At 38.9% G+C, this 15,554-nt stretch overlaps 1 protein-coding gene across 13 annotated transcripts in view; it reads right to left on the reverse strand.

The window, feature by feature from the left end:
• The window catches only part of ANKRD27 (ankyrin repeat domain 27), a 60,725-nt gene that overhangs the window by 37,313 nt on the left and 7,858 nt on the right, over positions 1–15,554 (reverse strand). For all 13 annotated transcript variants that reach the window (XR_014697098.1, XR_014697099.1, XR_014697100.1 and 10 more), the window contains exons 2-12: positions 11,683–11,813; positions 9,340–9,450; positions 8,110–8,266; positions 6,453–6,607; positions 6,081–6,140; positions 5,934–5,987; positions 5,784–5,849; positions 5,633–5,709; positions 5,138–5,259; positions 4,203–4,281; positions 3,239–3,371 (exon numbers count right to left, since the gene is read on the reverse strand). Coding sequence is in view for 8 of the 13 variants with exons in the window: in XM_084533101.1 (XP_084389227.1) it covers positions 3,239–3,371; positions 4,203–4,281; positions 5,138–5,259; positions 5,633–5,709; positions 5,784–5,849; positions 5,934–5,987; positions 6,081–6,140; positions 6,453–6,607; positions 8,110–8,266; positions 9,340–9,450; positions 11,683–11,784 (1,116 nt within the window). In the remaining 5 variants the exon portion in view is untranslated. The remainder of the gene's footprint in view (positions 1–3,238; positions 3,372–4,202; positions 4,282–5,137; positions 5,260–5,632; positions 5,710–5,783; positions 5,850–5,933; positions 5,988–6,080; positions 6,141–6,452; positions 6,608–8,109; positions 8,267–9,339; positions 9,451–11,682; positions 11,814–15,554) is intronic.

Below are 15,554 nucleotides of genomic sequence, written 5' to 3' on the forward strand. Positions count from 1 at the left end.
TGCATTTCCCCCCTCAGAATCCAAACAACCAGTAAAACTTAGTGTACTTTTAATATCCTCCCTTCCACAGTGTATTTTATACTAAAAATTTCCCCAGTGTGAAAAAATTCGAGGGCCATTTAAGACAGCAATCCTTACACAGAGAGAAAGTCTTCATTTTATTACATGAATCAGGAAAAAGTCCATCTCAGGTGAAACCTTGTATCTTAAAAATAGTACGAAGGTGGGAATAAAAAAGGAATGGCAGAAGAATCAGATATTGGTCAAAATATCAAGCAAAATAAGGCCTTCAAAGACAATATTCCTTGTAACTGCTTTACTTCAACTCCAGGAGTTACATAAAGATTTGCTTAGAATGGGACTTTTTCTGGTACAACAGATTTTAAATCTGATCACCTAGATTTGGATATACAGCCAAATATTAATGAGCTTTTTATCTAACACTATTTCCTATAAATAGAAAAAAGATTTGTACCTATAAGGGTATATCTACACACAGACCTAATCCAAGATGATTTCTACAGATAATTCAGGACTCGCAAAAAGGATCTCCCACTCTTCATCCCAAAAACTTTATTATCCTTAGCTTGTTAGTCTTCCTTTCCTGATCTCTCCTATGTGCACTTCTTCAGTTCCAACTTCACGGCCACCTACAGCTTTTTTCTATGCAAAAAATCTAAATACTACTGATTTTCTAGTGCATAGCTCTTACCAGCTCCCTGCCTCAACCTTCTGAGGTAGGTCTTGCTACATATTAGCTGTGCATAGAAATTTAACAAGGATCCAATACTCATTAACTGGAACCCCATTAAATAAATTTGGCAATTGACAAGCACCAGAAAATATGGAGTTCTCTTGTGCCATCAGTTACACACTTGTCTCCTCCTCTTGACCCCCACCCAAAATGTCTTTCCAAGACTCACATCATCTTGGGTGAAGGAATTCAGCACGTTTTCAAGTGCTTACTTCATGAAGGTGATATGCCCATTATCCCACAGGGTACATTAGTTCCCTGCAGAGTTCTCCTTCTGTAGTTAGTTAGCTTCTTTAGGGATTGGAAAAAAGCATTCATCAGCTGCCAGAAGCTCCATCTGAAGCCATCTATGAAATTAAATGTAGCCACATGAGGGGCTGTAATGAAGGCCAAGGGCACAGCAATGTTCCTGCTCAGATCCCACAACCTCTTTGAGCACAATCTGGAGACAGAAGCCATGGGACATCAACCTGACAACTGCTGCCCCTTGAAGGTCAAAGCAGCTCTTTTACTATACGATAAAGGAAGTAGGATGTATCTCAACTAGTAAGTCCCTGAAGGGACAGCAATTCCATCAGAAGTTCCTGCCGTGTTCTCCCACCTCCTCACTCCCCTTTCCCACTTTCTGTCAAGGAGCTACCTGCTACCTAGTTTGTCTCCTCATTGCCTGCCACCTTCTCCCTTTCCATTTACACCAGTGAAAAGGGTAGTGCAGCTCTTTCCTTTTCATGTGTTAGAGAGCAAAGGGTCGCTCACTTCCTTGTCTTCAGGGTTCTGCTGTTCTTCCATCTAATCTTCAAGCCACACCTGGGAACTCCCCTCCTTTACTCTGCCTTTCACATTGTTTGTTCCCTATACACTCACTGAAAGTAGAGAGCAGGAAACTAGCACCCCAAGACTGGAGCTCTTCCAGCTGAGATATGGAGGAAAACATTGCACTACTATATTGTTCATAAGAGCAGGTAGACAGCAGCATGAGACTGCCCTTATATCAACTGCACAGAGATATTTCATCTCTCATATTTCAAGACAAACACCTCCCAGAGAAATAAGTCCATTTTACTTGGCAGCAGCATTTATCAAGAAGTCAGACGGCAATCCCAGTAAAAAGAATGCTATCCTCAGCCATGTAAGGAAGGATAGGACCTGGCGTTTCACAGGAAGTAGTTTATTTTCTCCAACTTGCTCATGTTTTTGTGGAAGACAGTTCTACTTCGGCGTCAATTCTCCATCCAGACCATCAGCATTGCTATTTGTACATTGATAATTAATGACAGCCAAGTGACTGCAGGAAGCAAAGTTGACTGGCAGGTTTTCATTTTCAACCAACATATATTTTTCTTAATCAGAATTCAATACAATACAAACAAGAAATACTACAGTCTCTTTACACACAAAAAGAAAGTGCCTTTTTTTGTGTACAAAAACTCATGCATTACAAGTTAATGGAAAGATTCCAGAAAAGAACAAAACCCACACCAGCAAAAGACTAAAATGACAAGTGTTTTTTCTTTAAAGATTATGCCCCATGTTGTCCCATCCCAAGCACTGCACACTGAGCCGTTGCCAGCCCCTGCTTCACAGTTGGGCAGACAGACATATTGAATTAATTCCAATTCTGAGTTCACTCCTTTTGATTTCCACATCAGATCACAAAAATCTAGTTTTGCAATAGCAGATTTTTTAAATGAGTAGTTAAGACTGGATTCCTTTAATAAATAAATTAGATTACAAAAATTTAGATTCTCAGATTACTTTTAGAAAACTTTTTAGATTACAAAAGTTTCTAAAGTTACATCAGTATCATCCTTGATTGGCCTGCAGGGATTTGACCTGATTAACAGAAGGTCTAGCTGCCCAGGAGCAAGTAACTTACGCATCCACAAGCTTCCTAACCCTGCTACGTTAGAAACCCTGAGAGCCAAACTTGACCTTCAAGCACCACCTAATATAGTCCTGCGCTCCCATTAAACTATTAACTTGGTGCAGAGTAATCTACACTGCAAACACTTGGTATTTAGACACTATTAATATTTACTAATTTTACATTACACTGCAATCTCCATTCTGCTAGCCAGGTTTTTTAAAATTAAAAAAAAAGTTTGTGTAAGCTCAAGCTATGCCTACTCTGATGTACTGCATTGCTTTCACAACCACAACTACAGGAGATATTAAAAGCTTATTGAAAATTCAGCTATTGAAAGTAGGTCTGTCATTTTTTTCTGATCATATGAAGAGGCAAACTTAACATTTAACTACTTCCTCTAGGAGTGTACAGCGAACAAGTGTTGCTACTGGACTAGGACTTCATTCAAATATTTTAGATTCTGTTTCAGGTATAGTTGCCTCCTAAACCAATTCCTTAAAGTGGGAAAAAAAGGAGCTCATTAGCTGTTTGCTTCTTTTGACCAATTTACCCCTACAGTGGTACAGTCCAACAAGCTTATCAAAAATCACATTTAACAGTCTTTAAGAGTAGCTTACTGTTGTTCTGTCAGAGAGGTTGCCTTGTCGTATATATTCTATTGCAGCCTCAATTGAGGTTAGACAGTATCCTAATTCATCCTTCACTGAACTGCAAAGCCTGAAGTTCTTGATGTAACTCAAGTTGGCCATCCTGAAATAAAAAGTTAAAGCCTCTAAAGATAAGATGTCACTATAGCAAGACATACTTTAATACAACTCATCTTAGGCAGTGCAGGCAGACAGTAAATGGAGGTTAAGAAAAAGCTTCTAAAGAAATTGTTAGGCTAGCAAAACCATAGCTGTTTTGAGCTTTGTGATTGGATTAGAGCACTACTACTTTTAACTGTCCGATAAAAATTTAAGAATTAGATATAAAGTACATGAAGGATGGGATAAGGACAGTGGTAAGAGAGCATATCACAAGTTTCAAGCATCTTAAGCACCAGTGTAGATATCTAAATATTAAAAGGAAAAAATTCTAATGTTTGAGATATGGGATACACCAACACAACTCAGTTCAGGTACAGATGAAAGGTTTAGGTAATTTTTTCCTGGGAGTGGTGTGAGATAAATAGAAGGGCATAAACTAGAAGCAAGCAATTAAGCATTCAAACTATTTCTCTACATAAAGTGTATCAGGCACATAGAATCTGCATAAAGGTTATAGTTCCATCATAGATGAAGTCTATATGGGATACATAGATCGAGTAAATGGAAGATCCTCCCATTAAAATTGTTTTCTAGACTGGGAATCAGAACATACAGCACTTCCTGATAGCAATTCCAGAATTCCTGATAGGCCCTTAATTCTATTACATTTAACACATCTTTGCTGTTTGTCCTACTAAAAATAGCTTACTGCATTACAGCAGCTCCTCTAACACTTTAGGTAGGTTGTTACTAAATATCCAGAAGCATTTGCCCCTACAGCACTGTTATGTAAAATACAATTGAGCTATATATAGCCAAAGAAGTTACATACCAGTTTGGGATTTCTGTTTTTACAAGTAAATAAAGCAAAACAGAGAGAAGATCATCTGCACACACAGCTTCCACATTAACTAAAAGAAAGAAATTACATATTAGTCATGCCTCTTAAGATTAAGGATCAGCTCTTAGTAGAGAGTGTATTAAGTAACCAAAGCAGCCTTTCAAAAGTATGTTCTCAATCTCCCTTCAAAATAGACTGCCAGGAGCCAAAATAAATACAGTTGCAGTATTTGATTAGCATTTCCTCCTTTCTACACAGGAGGAGACAAAGCACTAACTCAAAATTTCTTGATGACAAATGCTACCCTTTAAGTTGACATGCTTTTCCATATCCCAAGAGTCTTCCTGAAGAAAAGAAAGGATGCTGCAAAGAAGTGCTAGTTTAGGATAATACTACTAGGTAAATGGAGTAGTATCTTCTCTTTCCAGGCTTGATGAAATAAATATCAGATTAGGAGGTCCATCGCAGAAAGGCAAGCCCATCACAGAATGATTTCTGTGAATTCAGTGGCACTTTGAGTGGCACTTGGCCTGTCTGACCACCCCCTCAATAGTGCACACTCCAGAAGATGCATCTCAACAGTATTGATTTCAAGATTATCACAAAGCACAAACACTGAGCATCGCTGCTAGATCATTAAAATGGATCACCCTCATTTCTTCTACATGAGAAAGTGTCCTAACACGTACAAACTTCTCAGATGCTCTAGCTAAAACACACACCTAACCAAGTACCTCATCTCACACCATGGAGAAGCATCTATCTCACATCCATTTTGCTTCTTGGAACACCTGCAAAGTAGACCTCAATCTAAATGTTAGCCCACAAGACTAATTCAAACATCTGTTTACACACCAAAGTGCTTTGTGCATACTAGTTAGGAAAAATAAAGCTTAAAATCAATTATTAATTCACTATTTACTGACCTCTTTGGCTAGGAGACTGCATAATAATTTGCACCACTTTTCGTAGGCAAAGTAGCTTCTGTTGAGGGGAAGTACATTTGTTCAGCTGACCCAGTTCTCGTTTTGCACGTGGTATATTAAAACTATGAAATAATTTGAAATAAATAGTTAGCATACATCATGGTTCCTATGCAGGATGTCCAAAACCAGAAGTTTGATCTCATTCAGAGCTGAAATAAGAAATGGCATTAAGAAAATTTCCATCCCCACTCCAAGTACATTTGCACTTTTGCACCCTGTAGAGTCAACCTTATGCACAAGAACACAAAAGAAAAGGAGATAAAAATCAGCACAACAGCTGCATTAAAATAAGAATTGCAAAGCTTTATTTTTTTTTATTTCAAATGAATAGAAAAATAAGTCTGCTATTGTCTGAAGGATTACACTTTTTGGCCTGCCTGAGACCCATTTAAGATAAGATCCCAGTGGCTGCTCAAAAATCCACTCATCTCTCACCTGAACTCAGGCTTTACTCCAATGTCTTTTTGCTGGAGGTCTTGAAGGCTCCTCGTGATTTTGTTGAAAGCAGCATCCTAATCAACAGAAAGGCAACAGGTTTTCAAAATGCATTGAATTAATGTAACTAATCTTTAGCAAAGAAACTCACCTCACTTGCCTCAATAGTCCCCACATATTTAAAGACTAGATCATAAATAGCATGGTGGATATACATCTGTGGGGAAAAAACAGTAGTTTAAGTATGAAAGGAACAGTTAAAATAGTTTGCCAATTATTTCCCTTAATTTCAGAAGCTTACTTCAACTGCTTGTTTAATCATATTCATCTGCTCTTCTTGCTTTGCAAGCATCTTCTAAAAAAAAAAAAAACACACAAAAAATGGCAAAAGTTAGACAGTTGATTGCTTACATAACACCATGTACTGTGCATTAAATGAAGTATTTACCAAGTGTGAATCTCTTAAAAGATGCTGGAGACATTTGGTATAAAGCGCATTGACAGAATCCTGAGGAGGAAAAAAAAAGGCTTTAAGATTTGGGTTAATCTGACTTGAAGCAACAGAGCATAAGTAAGCAAAAAAAGGAAATTTCTCCTGCCTTAGAAGTGTACAGTATCAACTACAGTAAGATAAGATTTTTAGCTAGAACAACTGCCTTAACCAGACAGTTAAGATGTAATTTGTAATTACAAATTTTCTCTCTTCCCACCTTTCCCACAACTCTGGAAGATTGACACAGAAAATCTCAGGACAAAGATACCTAAAGCAGTGACAGGAATTATATTTAGTAAATTAAACATCGAGCAACTAGATACTGACTATGTAGTGGCGGAGATTTTTCCTTTCATGTTCTTTAAATGTTCGGTAGAAAGATGCTATGTATTTATCAAATCTCTCACAATGCCTTCCCAAGGATTCTCTAACATCTTCAATATTTTTAAGAGAATAGGAATTTGATGAAGCTGTAGATTCACCTAAAACAAAATCCAAGAGTTAACTCATTGAATATGTAAGCATGGTAAAGTACTTTCTGTCCCTAGATATCTAGCCAACTTGTGTGCAATGAAACATTAATTCAACTTAACATACTTTTAAAAGCAACACCTTCAGTTAACTAAGAGAACCTAATGCAATTAAATAACCACATTTAGAGCTGGCTCTTTTGCCTTTTACATCAAGCATTGGTTCGGAATATCTAAAATTAATTTTGCGTGCTTTTTTGCTGTGTGGTAATTTATTGCTACATACACAACTCAACTGGCATTGCCCAGGCCTGAAAGAAAAGCACAGCAACGTACTGACTGAATACCCATGCAGGAAGTCAGTGTGCTCTAAGCAAGCTGTAAAAAAAACATCTTGGATTTTTACATAACCTGTTCTTTTCTGAAAGCTTTTCTCTGAATGGGAGGGCAAAATCACTCCATGTAAACGTTAAACCAAATCCCCTTTCCTTCTGAATAACACAACTGGATCCCTCACTTCAAATTCATGTGTTTTGTTTTGTTTTTTTTTTTTCCACAAAAATTTCTCTAGGCAAACCCTTCATTTGCAACCAAAGGCTAGCTAATAACATGCTTAGCTCTCATTCATTTCAAACTACTTTAATATTACAAATTACCTCACTTCTGAAAGACCGCTATACAACTACACTAAATAGCCAAAAAAGGAACTCCACAAGAATATTTTTATACATGCATTAATATTTATAGTTTGAGTCTATATGTATTCCAGGTATTTTCTCTAGAATAACTTTAATACTTCCCTCACAGTACTGTTTTCACACTTGTCTGGCATCACTTCACTTTGTCCATTTGAAATGAATAATGACATTATGTATTAAGATCACATCCTTATATTTCAGAAAAAGTGTGTGTTTTAAGTAGCTTCAGTTACTTTTAATTAGCTAACATAGATTTGCTATAAAATTTCACAATGAAACCCTAATACATTCAAAACTTTAATGACTTTGGAAATAGTGTTCCAGCCTCATCAAGAGGATTTTCAATGCTAGGCCACAAAGTAACATATTCAACATAATGGGGAGACACAATCACCAGATGCACTACTTTGTAGCTATGCAATACAACATCTAAACACTACAGTGACTGTGAAAGTTTATTTCAATCTAGTCTTGTGCATCCACCTTACATCTGAAAACAGATGTCAGGTTTAAGAGATTAAATACTACTTTTAATTAGTCAACACTACACAGTCAACACTGCAAAAAAAATCCAGCTGGATCAAGTTTTCCACTTTTTTTTTTTTTTTAAAACTGTGGAGACCAGGATGCGTAGACTTAAGTATGGCTGGCAGCAACTTCATATGTCTTTCCACCAACATACCAGCATCCACATCAGCACATTAGTAAATACTGGGAGCTTTCAACCAAGCCAGCATTTTTCAGAATGAAGAAAATGTATTAAACAAAAACACTAATTTATTCACCATGCAAACAAGACATCACTTCAATACATACCTGAGCTTTCTGTTTTTTCCAGTGGATGAGCTATGCACAAAATACTAAAGCTCTCTTCTTTTTCATTGTAAAATGTTTCTTCAAAAAGTACAGGGACTGAAACATGGTGACTAAAACCAGTTCCTAAAACGATGAGGTTTCCTTGTATGAAGATCTCCTGAAACAAAAAAAAAAAAAAGATAGTGTAAAGCTCCTGAAAAAAAAATCATAATAACTAGGCAATGAAGAAATGAGTAATATTTTCAGGGAAAGAAGAGGATCTTTCAAGACAAGAAAGCCACAGATTTGAGATTTTTTTGTATTCTCATGCTGTGTAGACTGAAGTTGGAATTCCTTCAGCCTGCAACAGGTAGCTTAACCTTGCTTACATCCATTTTCCTTACAAACTCACTATTACAAGAGGTTTCAGACATCCTACAAACTAAAGTGACTATTTGCAGATTTTTAAAGCACTTTTAGTATAAAGGAAACAAAAAACGACTTATATTTGAAGTCTAGAGCCCAGCTTCAGAAAAATACCATATATCTTTGTCTACGTTTTTCATGCTTATCTTCTAAAGCAATTCCAGTGTGAATATCTACAGTAAGAAGATCTAGATGACTGCTTGCAAACCAGTGCAAAATCAGACTATTGCAAAAATGACAAGTGAAAAAAATTCATTAAAAGCGTATGCAGTGCTAGCATTGGTTATCATGCCTTGTCTTTAGAATAAGTCTCTACTCTATTTATTGAATTAATTAATCAGGCCTCAGATACAACTCAATACCATCCAAATTGTCTTAAGCATTAGTGAGCCTGAATCCGTGTACAATATAGGCAAGCTACTATTTGCCTGAAAGCTAAAGATCACTTGGTTATCTTAGTAATAACGGTCTTTCTGCCTCGCAATAAAATTCCTAACAGCCACAAGTGGGAATGACCCATTTTGTTCACAAAGATTGAATTGCTAAAAAACACAGACAAGCTTGAAATAGTAGTAAGCTGAAAATGAGAGGCAGCAACACCATCTAAATAGGACAACTATTCTTGTGTACATGCCAAGACACAGCTTTTGCTAGAAAGCAATGTAAACCTTAGATGAGCTTAGATGGGCAGCATACTTCTTTTGCAAGTTAGCTACAACTCCTCACTAACTCCTGTAACCATTAGTTCACACTGTCAGTCACAACTGCAGCAAATAATTTCCTGGAGTGTCCCCAAGCCACATTTAGATATCATAACAGAACTACCTTTCCATTTAAGGTCTGAAAATTTTCCTCTAGTGGCCTCAAAACATAGGATTCAAACTGGCAGGTAGAAATACGGTTGCTTGAAAGGCTTCCTTTGCATGGAACTAATACCTGGGGAAAAAAAAAAAAAAAAAAAAAAAACAACTCAGACAAATGCAAGACATCACCAGCTAAACCCTAATCACTTTTGCCTTTTACATTCCTTTAGAGGCATGCAGTTAAATCTGGCTTATACACATTTACCAGCAAGTGTGGCAACTGAGAGCTGTTTTCAGGTGTGGTTTTTTTGTTTTTGTTTTTTTTTAATAGAAAGGAAAAGCCATACATACAGCTAACAAAGTTTAATTTTTTGACTTATCTGAATGAGAACAGATGGAACTGAAGCAAACAAGGAGATGAAATCCCATATAAGTTACCTGCACCAGTCATCTGAATGATCTAAACACGGCAGCTAGTAAAATTGCAATATATTTTCAAACTAAAAGGAAATATTATCCGAATGAAGAATAAGCCTAAGTTAAAAAACAACTTGGGCCTACTGTAACTAAAAGATTGGCAGATGGACACATTCTTAATTAGCACACAAGACACATTTTAACATTTGCATACACTACACGAGTCTAGTTTTCAACCTGAACAACCTGTTGGTACTGCCAATTTATTTCTTAGTGATATTTCAGGCATAACCAGATCAGAACTAGACTGTTTTGATACACAGAACAGCGCAAAAGGATACTAAAAACTTCATTCCTTTTTGAAAGTTTGTCTTTTTTGCCAGATTAACCTTTAGTATGACTAAATCATAATGTAACATGCACATCTGGTTTAATATAGTAACACGCATTTATTCATAATAGAGCCTGACTGAACTCACCAATTGTCTATTGAGGTAACCAAAATAACTACCACTAGCTGGCAATTAACGTTATCTTAAGCATCTTGACTTCAGTGCAAAATCTACATTCTTATTATTAACCCAATCTGTCTTGGAATTTTCTTTTAGTCGCATTATTCTCCACTCAGAGGAACTTATGTACTTTGGAATATAGCACTGGATGGGCACTTTCTAATTACAGCAAAGTATAATGCAATTAGAAAAAAAGTGAAGGAAGCGTGAAGTCTGTACTCTAACAGAAGAGTGGTGTTCCCTTCAATACAAGGTACACATTATACACGCTGTAAAGATCTCTCATTGGTAACAAACATGAAGCAAACGTTCTTCCTGTACTTGGATGCTTTCAGAAATAGTGTCTTCAAGACAATTCTACTCCTAAAATAAGATACTTTTTTTTTCTTCAGAAATGACAATGACTCAATACAAATGTTTTTATCCTAGCAACGTACAGCAATGCCATTATCAGTACCAGAATCACCAGCATAAGAGGTCAGACTTGAGAACGGAGACTATTTTTGAATATTAACTGCTCATCTGAGTTCTGCAAATATTTGACAGATTGTTGCCTTAACAAGCTAAGTGCTCAACCATTCATTGTTCATATTCCCCTGTATTCTTCTTAACCTATACAAATCACTGTATTCAATTTTAGTAAGTATTTATAGAAATATGCTTGTTGTTCTACATATGAACACTGCAATAGACATACCCACTAAAAGCTAGCAAGTTCATATGAACCTGTAGTACAGTTAACACAAAGAATTAAGGATAAGATTAGGATAAGGATGTCAAGGATATTTGATAACAGCATACAGACAAGACCAGTGAACAGATTTTACCATTTCTGCTAATCTACACCACCTTGGTAATAAAAATTGAAAAAGCCCTATCCAATTAAGACTTAAATTTATAATCTGGTAGCAATAAAATGGGGGTAGCAATAAATAATATTTTTATATATATATATAATATATATTTTTATATATATAAAATATATATTCCAAATATAAATATATATATATATTCCATTTGGAATGGGTTATTTGGATCAAGACTTACTGCAGAATATTCAAATCAAGCTTCTTAAAGGACTGCATTTTTTTTTTTTATTCCAGCTCAGTTTGTTAGCTTTGTTTTGCTATGTAAAATGCTGTCAGAAACAAGCGATTGTCTGTCCACTAACGATTTCAGGTGGTCAATCTTACCTTAAGCTTTACAAGCAAGTAGAAGGACACGCAATGCTGTTCATATCAAAGAAAAATAGTTTTGTGTGAAGTTTAGAAACAGTACACACTTCCATCTTTTACTACCATGCATTTATTTGGAGGTCCATAAGCATGTCGTTAGCAGGTAGGCTTGCACTGATCATTTATGAGTCTTAGGAGACATGATTTAAATCCATATCATTACTATTTATTAAGCAACTTTCAAATACACTGTATACTTACAATACCATGGAGCTCTGCAACTTTAGTACAGAGATCAGGACGACGCTTCTGAATGGCCAAATAAAAGGGATTTTTCAAGATATCTTCATCATACATAGCCATATGGACTTCAGATATTCCAAGGAGATTTTCTTAAAAGAAGGGCATATAGAGAATGGTTAATACGTCATACACAGTATCTGTGAAAGTACTATATACAGAAATACCACAGGAGCAGTTTGATTCCTTGTCCAAACAGAAAAAAGCAGTTTCAGGTCTTAATATCACAGAATCACAGAATTTCTAGGTTGGAAGAGACCTCAAGATCATCGAGTCCAACCTCTGACCTAACACTAACAGTCCCCACTAAACCATATCCCTAAGCTCTACATCTAAACGTCTTTTAAAGACTTCCAGGGATGGTGACTCCACCACTTCCCTGGGCAGCCTGTTCCAATGTCTAACAACCCTTACGGTAAAGAAGTTCTTCCTAACATCTAACCTAAAACTCCCCTGGCACAGCTTTAGCCCATTCCCCCTCGTCCTGTCACCAGGAATGTGGGAGAACAGGCCAACCCCCACCTCACTACAGCCTCCTTTAAGGTATCTGTAAAGAGCAATAAGGTCACCCCTGAGCCTCCTTTTCTCCAGGCTGAACAAGCCCAGCTCCCTCAGGCGCTCCTCGTAGGACTTGTTCTCCAGGCCCCTCACCAGCTTTGTCGCCCTTCTCTGCACCCGCTCAAGCACCTCCATGTCCTTCTTGTAGCAAGGGGCCCAAAACTGAACACAGTACTCGAGGTGCGGCCTCACCAGAGCCGAGTACAGGGGGACGATCACCTCCCTAGCCCTGCTGGTCACACTGTTTCTGATACAAGCCAGGATGCCGTTGGCCTTCTTGGCCACCTGAGCACACTGCTGGCTCATATTCAGCCGACTATCCACCATCACACCCAGGTCCTTCTCTGCCTGGCAGCTCTCCAACCACTCATCTCCCAGCCTGTAGCTCTGCTGGGGGTTATTGCGCCCCAGGTGCAGGACCCGGCACTTGGCCTTGTTGAACTTCATGCAGTTGACCTCAGCCCATCGGTGCAGCCTATCCAGATCCTCCTGCAGAGCTTTCCTACCCTCAAGCAGATCGACACACGCACATAGCTTGGTGTCATCTGCAAACTTACTGAGGGTGCACTCAATGCCCTCATCCAGATCATCGATGAAGATATTAGAGGACCGGCCCCAGCACCCAGCCCTGGGGGACGCCACTAGTGACCGGCCTCCAATTGGACTTGACTCCATTTACCACGACTCTTTGGGCCCGGCTATCCAGCCAGTTTCTAACCCAACGAAGCGTGCGCCAGTCCAAGCCAAGAGCAGCCAGTTTCTTGAGGAGAATGCTGTGGGAAACAGTGTCAAAAGCCTTGCTGAAGTCAAGGTAGACCACATCCACAGCCTTTCCCTCATCCACCCAGCACGTCACTTTGTCATAGAAGGAGATCAGGTTCGTCAAGCAGGACCTGCCTTTGATAAACCCATGCTGACTGGGCCTGATCGCCTGATTGCCCTGCAAGTGCCACATGATGACTCTCAAGAGGATCTGCTCCATGAGCTTCCCTGGTACTGAGGTCAAACTGACAGGCCTGTAGTTTCCCGGGTCTGCCCTCCGGCCCTTCTTGTAGATGGGCGTCACGTTTGCTAGCCGCCAGTCAACTGGGACCTCCCCTGATAGCCAGGACTGCTGATAAATGATGGATAGTGGCTTGGCCAGCTCCTCTGCCAGTTCCCTCAGTACCCTTGGGTGGATCCCATCCGGCCCCATCGACTTGCACACATCCAAGTACCGTAGCAGGTCACCAACCAGTTCTTCGTGGATGGTGAGGGCCACATCCTGCTCCCCATCCCCTTCCACCAGCTCAGGGTACTGGGTATCCAGAGAACAACCGGTATTGCCACTAAAGACTGAGGGGAAGAAGGCATTGAGCACCTCCACCTTTTCCTCATCGCTTGTAACCAAGTTTCCCCCCGCATCCAGTAAAGGATGGAGATTCTCCTTAGTCCTCCTTTTTGTGTTGATGTATGTATAGAAACGTTTTTTGTTATCTTTAACGGCAGTAGCCAGATTGAGCTCCAGATGAGCTTTGGCCTTTCTAATTTTGTCCCTGCACAGCCTCGCTACATCCTTATAGTCCTCCCTAGTGGCCTGCCCACTTTTCCAAAGATTATAAACCCTCTTTTTCCTCCTAAGATCAAGCCACAATTCTCTGTTGAGCCAGGCTGGTCTTCTTCCCCGCCAGCTCGTCTTTGGGCACGTGGGGACAGACCGTTCCTGCACCATTAAGATTTCCCTCTTGAAGAGCGCCCAGCCTTCCTGGACCCCTCTGCCCTTCAGAACCGCCTCCCAAGGGACTCCACCAACTAGTGTCCTGAGCAGCTCAAAGTCAGCCCTCCGAAAGTCCAATACAGAGGTTTTACTGGTCCCCTTCCTGGCCTCGCCAAGAATAGTGAACTCCACCATTTCGTGGTCACTCTGCCCAAGACAGCTCCCGACAATCACATCCTCCACCAGTCCTTCTCTGTTTGTGAAGAGAAGGTCTAGCGGGGCGCCACCCCTGATAGGTTCACTAACCAGCTGAGTCAGGAAGCTATCTTCCACGCTCTCCAGAAATATGGACTGTTCATGGCATGCTTAACATGAATGTAACTACAGTCACACATAAGTTATTAGGAAAGAAGTTTTCACAAAAATTTCCTTTTACACAGCTATCCTTATAATGTTTTCTTACCCCTTTCAGGTAAGAGAAGTAACAGCATGTGATATGTTTAGACAAAGCTTACGGAAGTTTAGATCTACATTATTACCACTTTGATACACTAGGAAACTTGTACTGCTAATTTCTAAAACAACCCAGAATTGAATTTGAAAAACAACCCTCAATTGAATTGACTGCTCCTTTGTAGCAGATTAGACCGCATCACAGGACACTGATGCTTCCACAATAAGCTCATTTCAGTCATAAGACTTACCTACGTGAGGATTACTGACTCACACAGATCAATGAGACACCCAGACAGTGTAACAGGAATTTGTGTAAAATGAATATTCAACTTTTCAGGGGAACTTATAGGAAAAAAGTACAAGAAAATATGAATATCCAAGTCGTAATTTAAAAGACACCATGAAAACAGATGTTTGTGGGCAATTCCACTCCCATGAAAAAGGTCTCAACTATCTGAAGTGAGTCTGACACAAAATCTGGCAGAACAGTAAGCAAAAGTGCCTGCAGACAGAAAACTGAATCTCTAGGCACTGGAAGAGCTACCACTAAGTGAGCCACAGGGCAAAGATAACTTCTAGAGGCACTAAACCCTTTGTTTACTTCCTCAATTTTAATTCTCAATAAAAACTATGTCCTAGACACAAGGGTAAGAAAAATCCTAATAGGACTATTCTGGACTAACTTCAAAATTATTTTCTTCAGAAGAATGGAGATTAACAGGTTTACAAGTGCTTAAGTAGTCTGTATATGTTTCCCCCTGGAGTCAAGGAACAGAAATTGGATGATTTCCTCCTGCAATTTCACCTATATGTTCCAGGAATAGGTGAGAAGAGCAAGAGAACTTTAATTTGAGCAGGTCATCCTTAGACAATTAGTATTTTCTTGTTTTCTTCAACAGAGTTATACTTCACATGTTACTTGCTCAGTGTGAGCTTCTAATGCTTGTTCTGTTGTGTTTGTAATATTGACTACCTCATGCTGCACTTGTACCAAAAACCACATCCTTCTCCATAGATTAGGAAAGAGACACAAAACCATTGCATGGCAGTTTAAAGGGCAGAAAAAAACATCTAAGAATCTGTGGGATTGGTTGTAGTCTTTCAGTTTCAGCTATGCTGCTAC

The sequence above is a fragment of the Aythya ferina genome, assembly GCF_964211825.1.
Source record: "Aythya ferina genome assembly, chromosome: 12".
Lineage (NCBI taxonomy): Eukaryota > Metazoa > Chordata > Aves > Anseriformes > Anatidae > Aythya > Aythya ferina.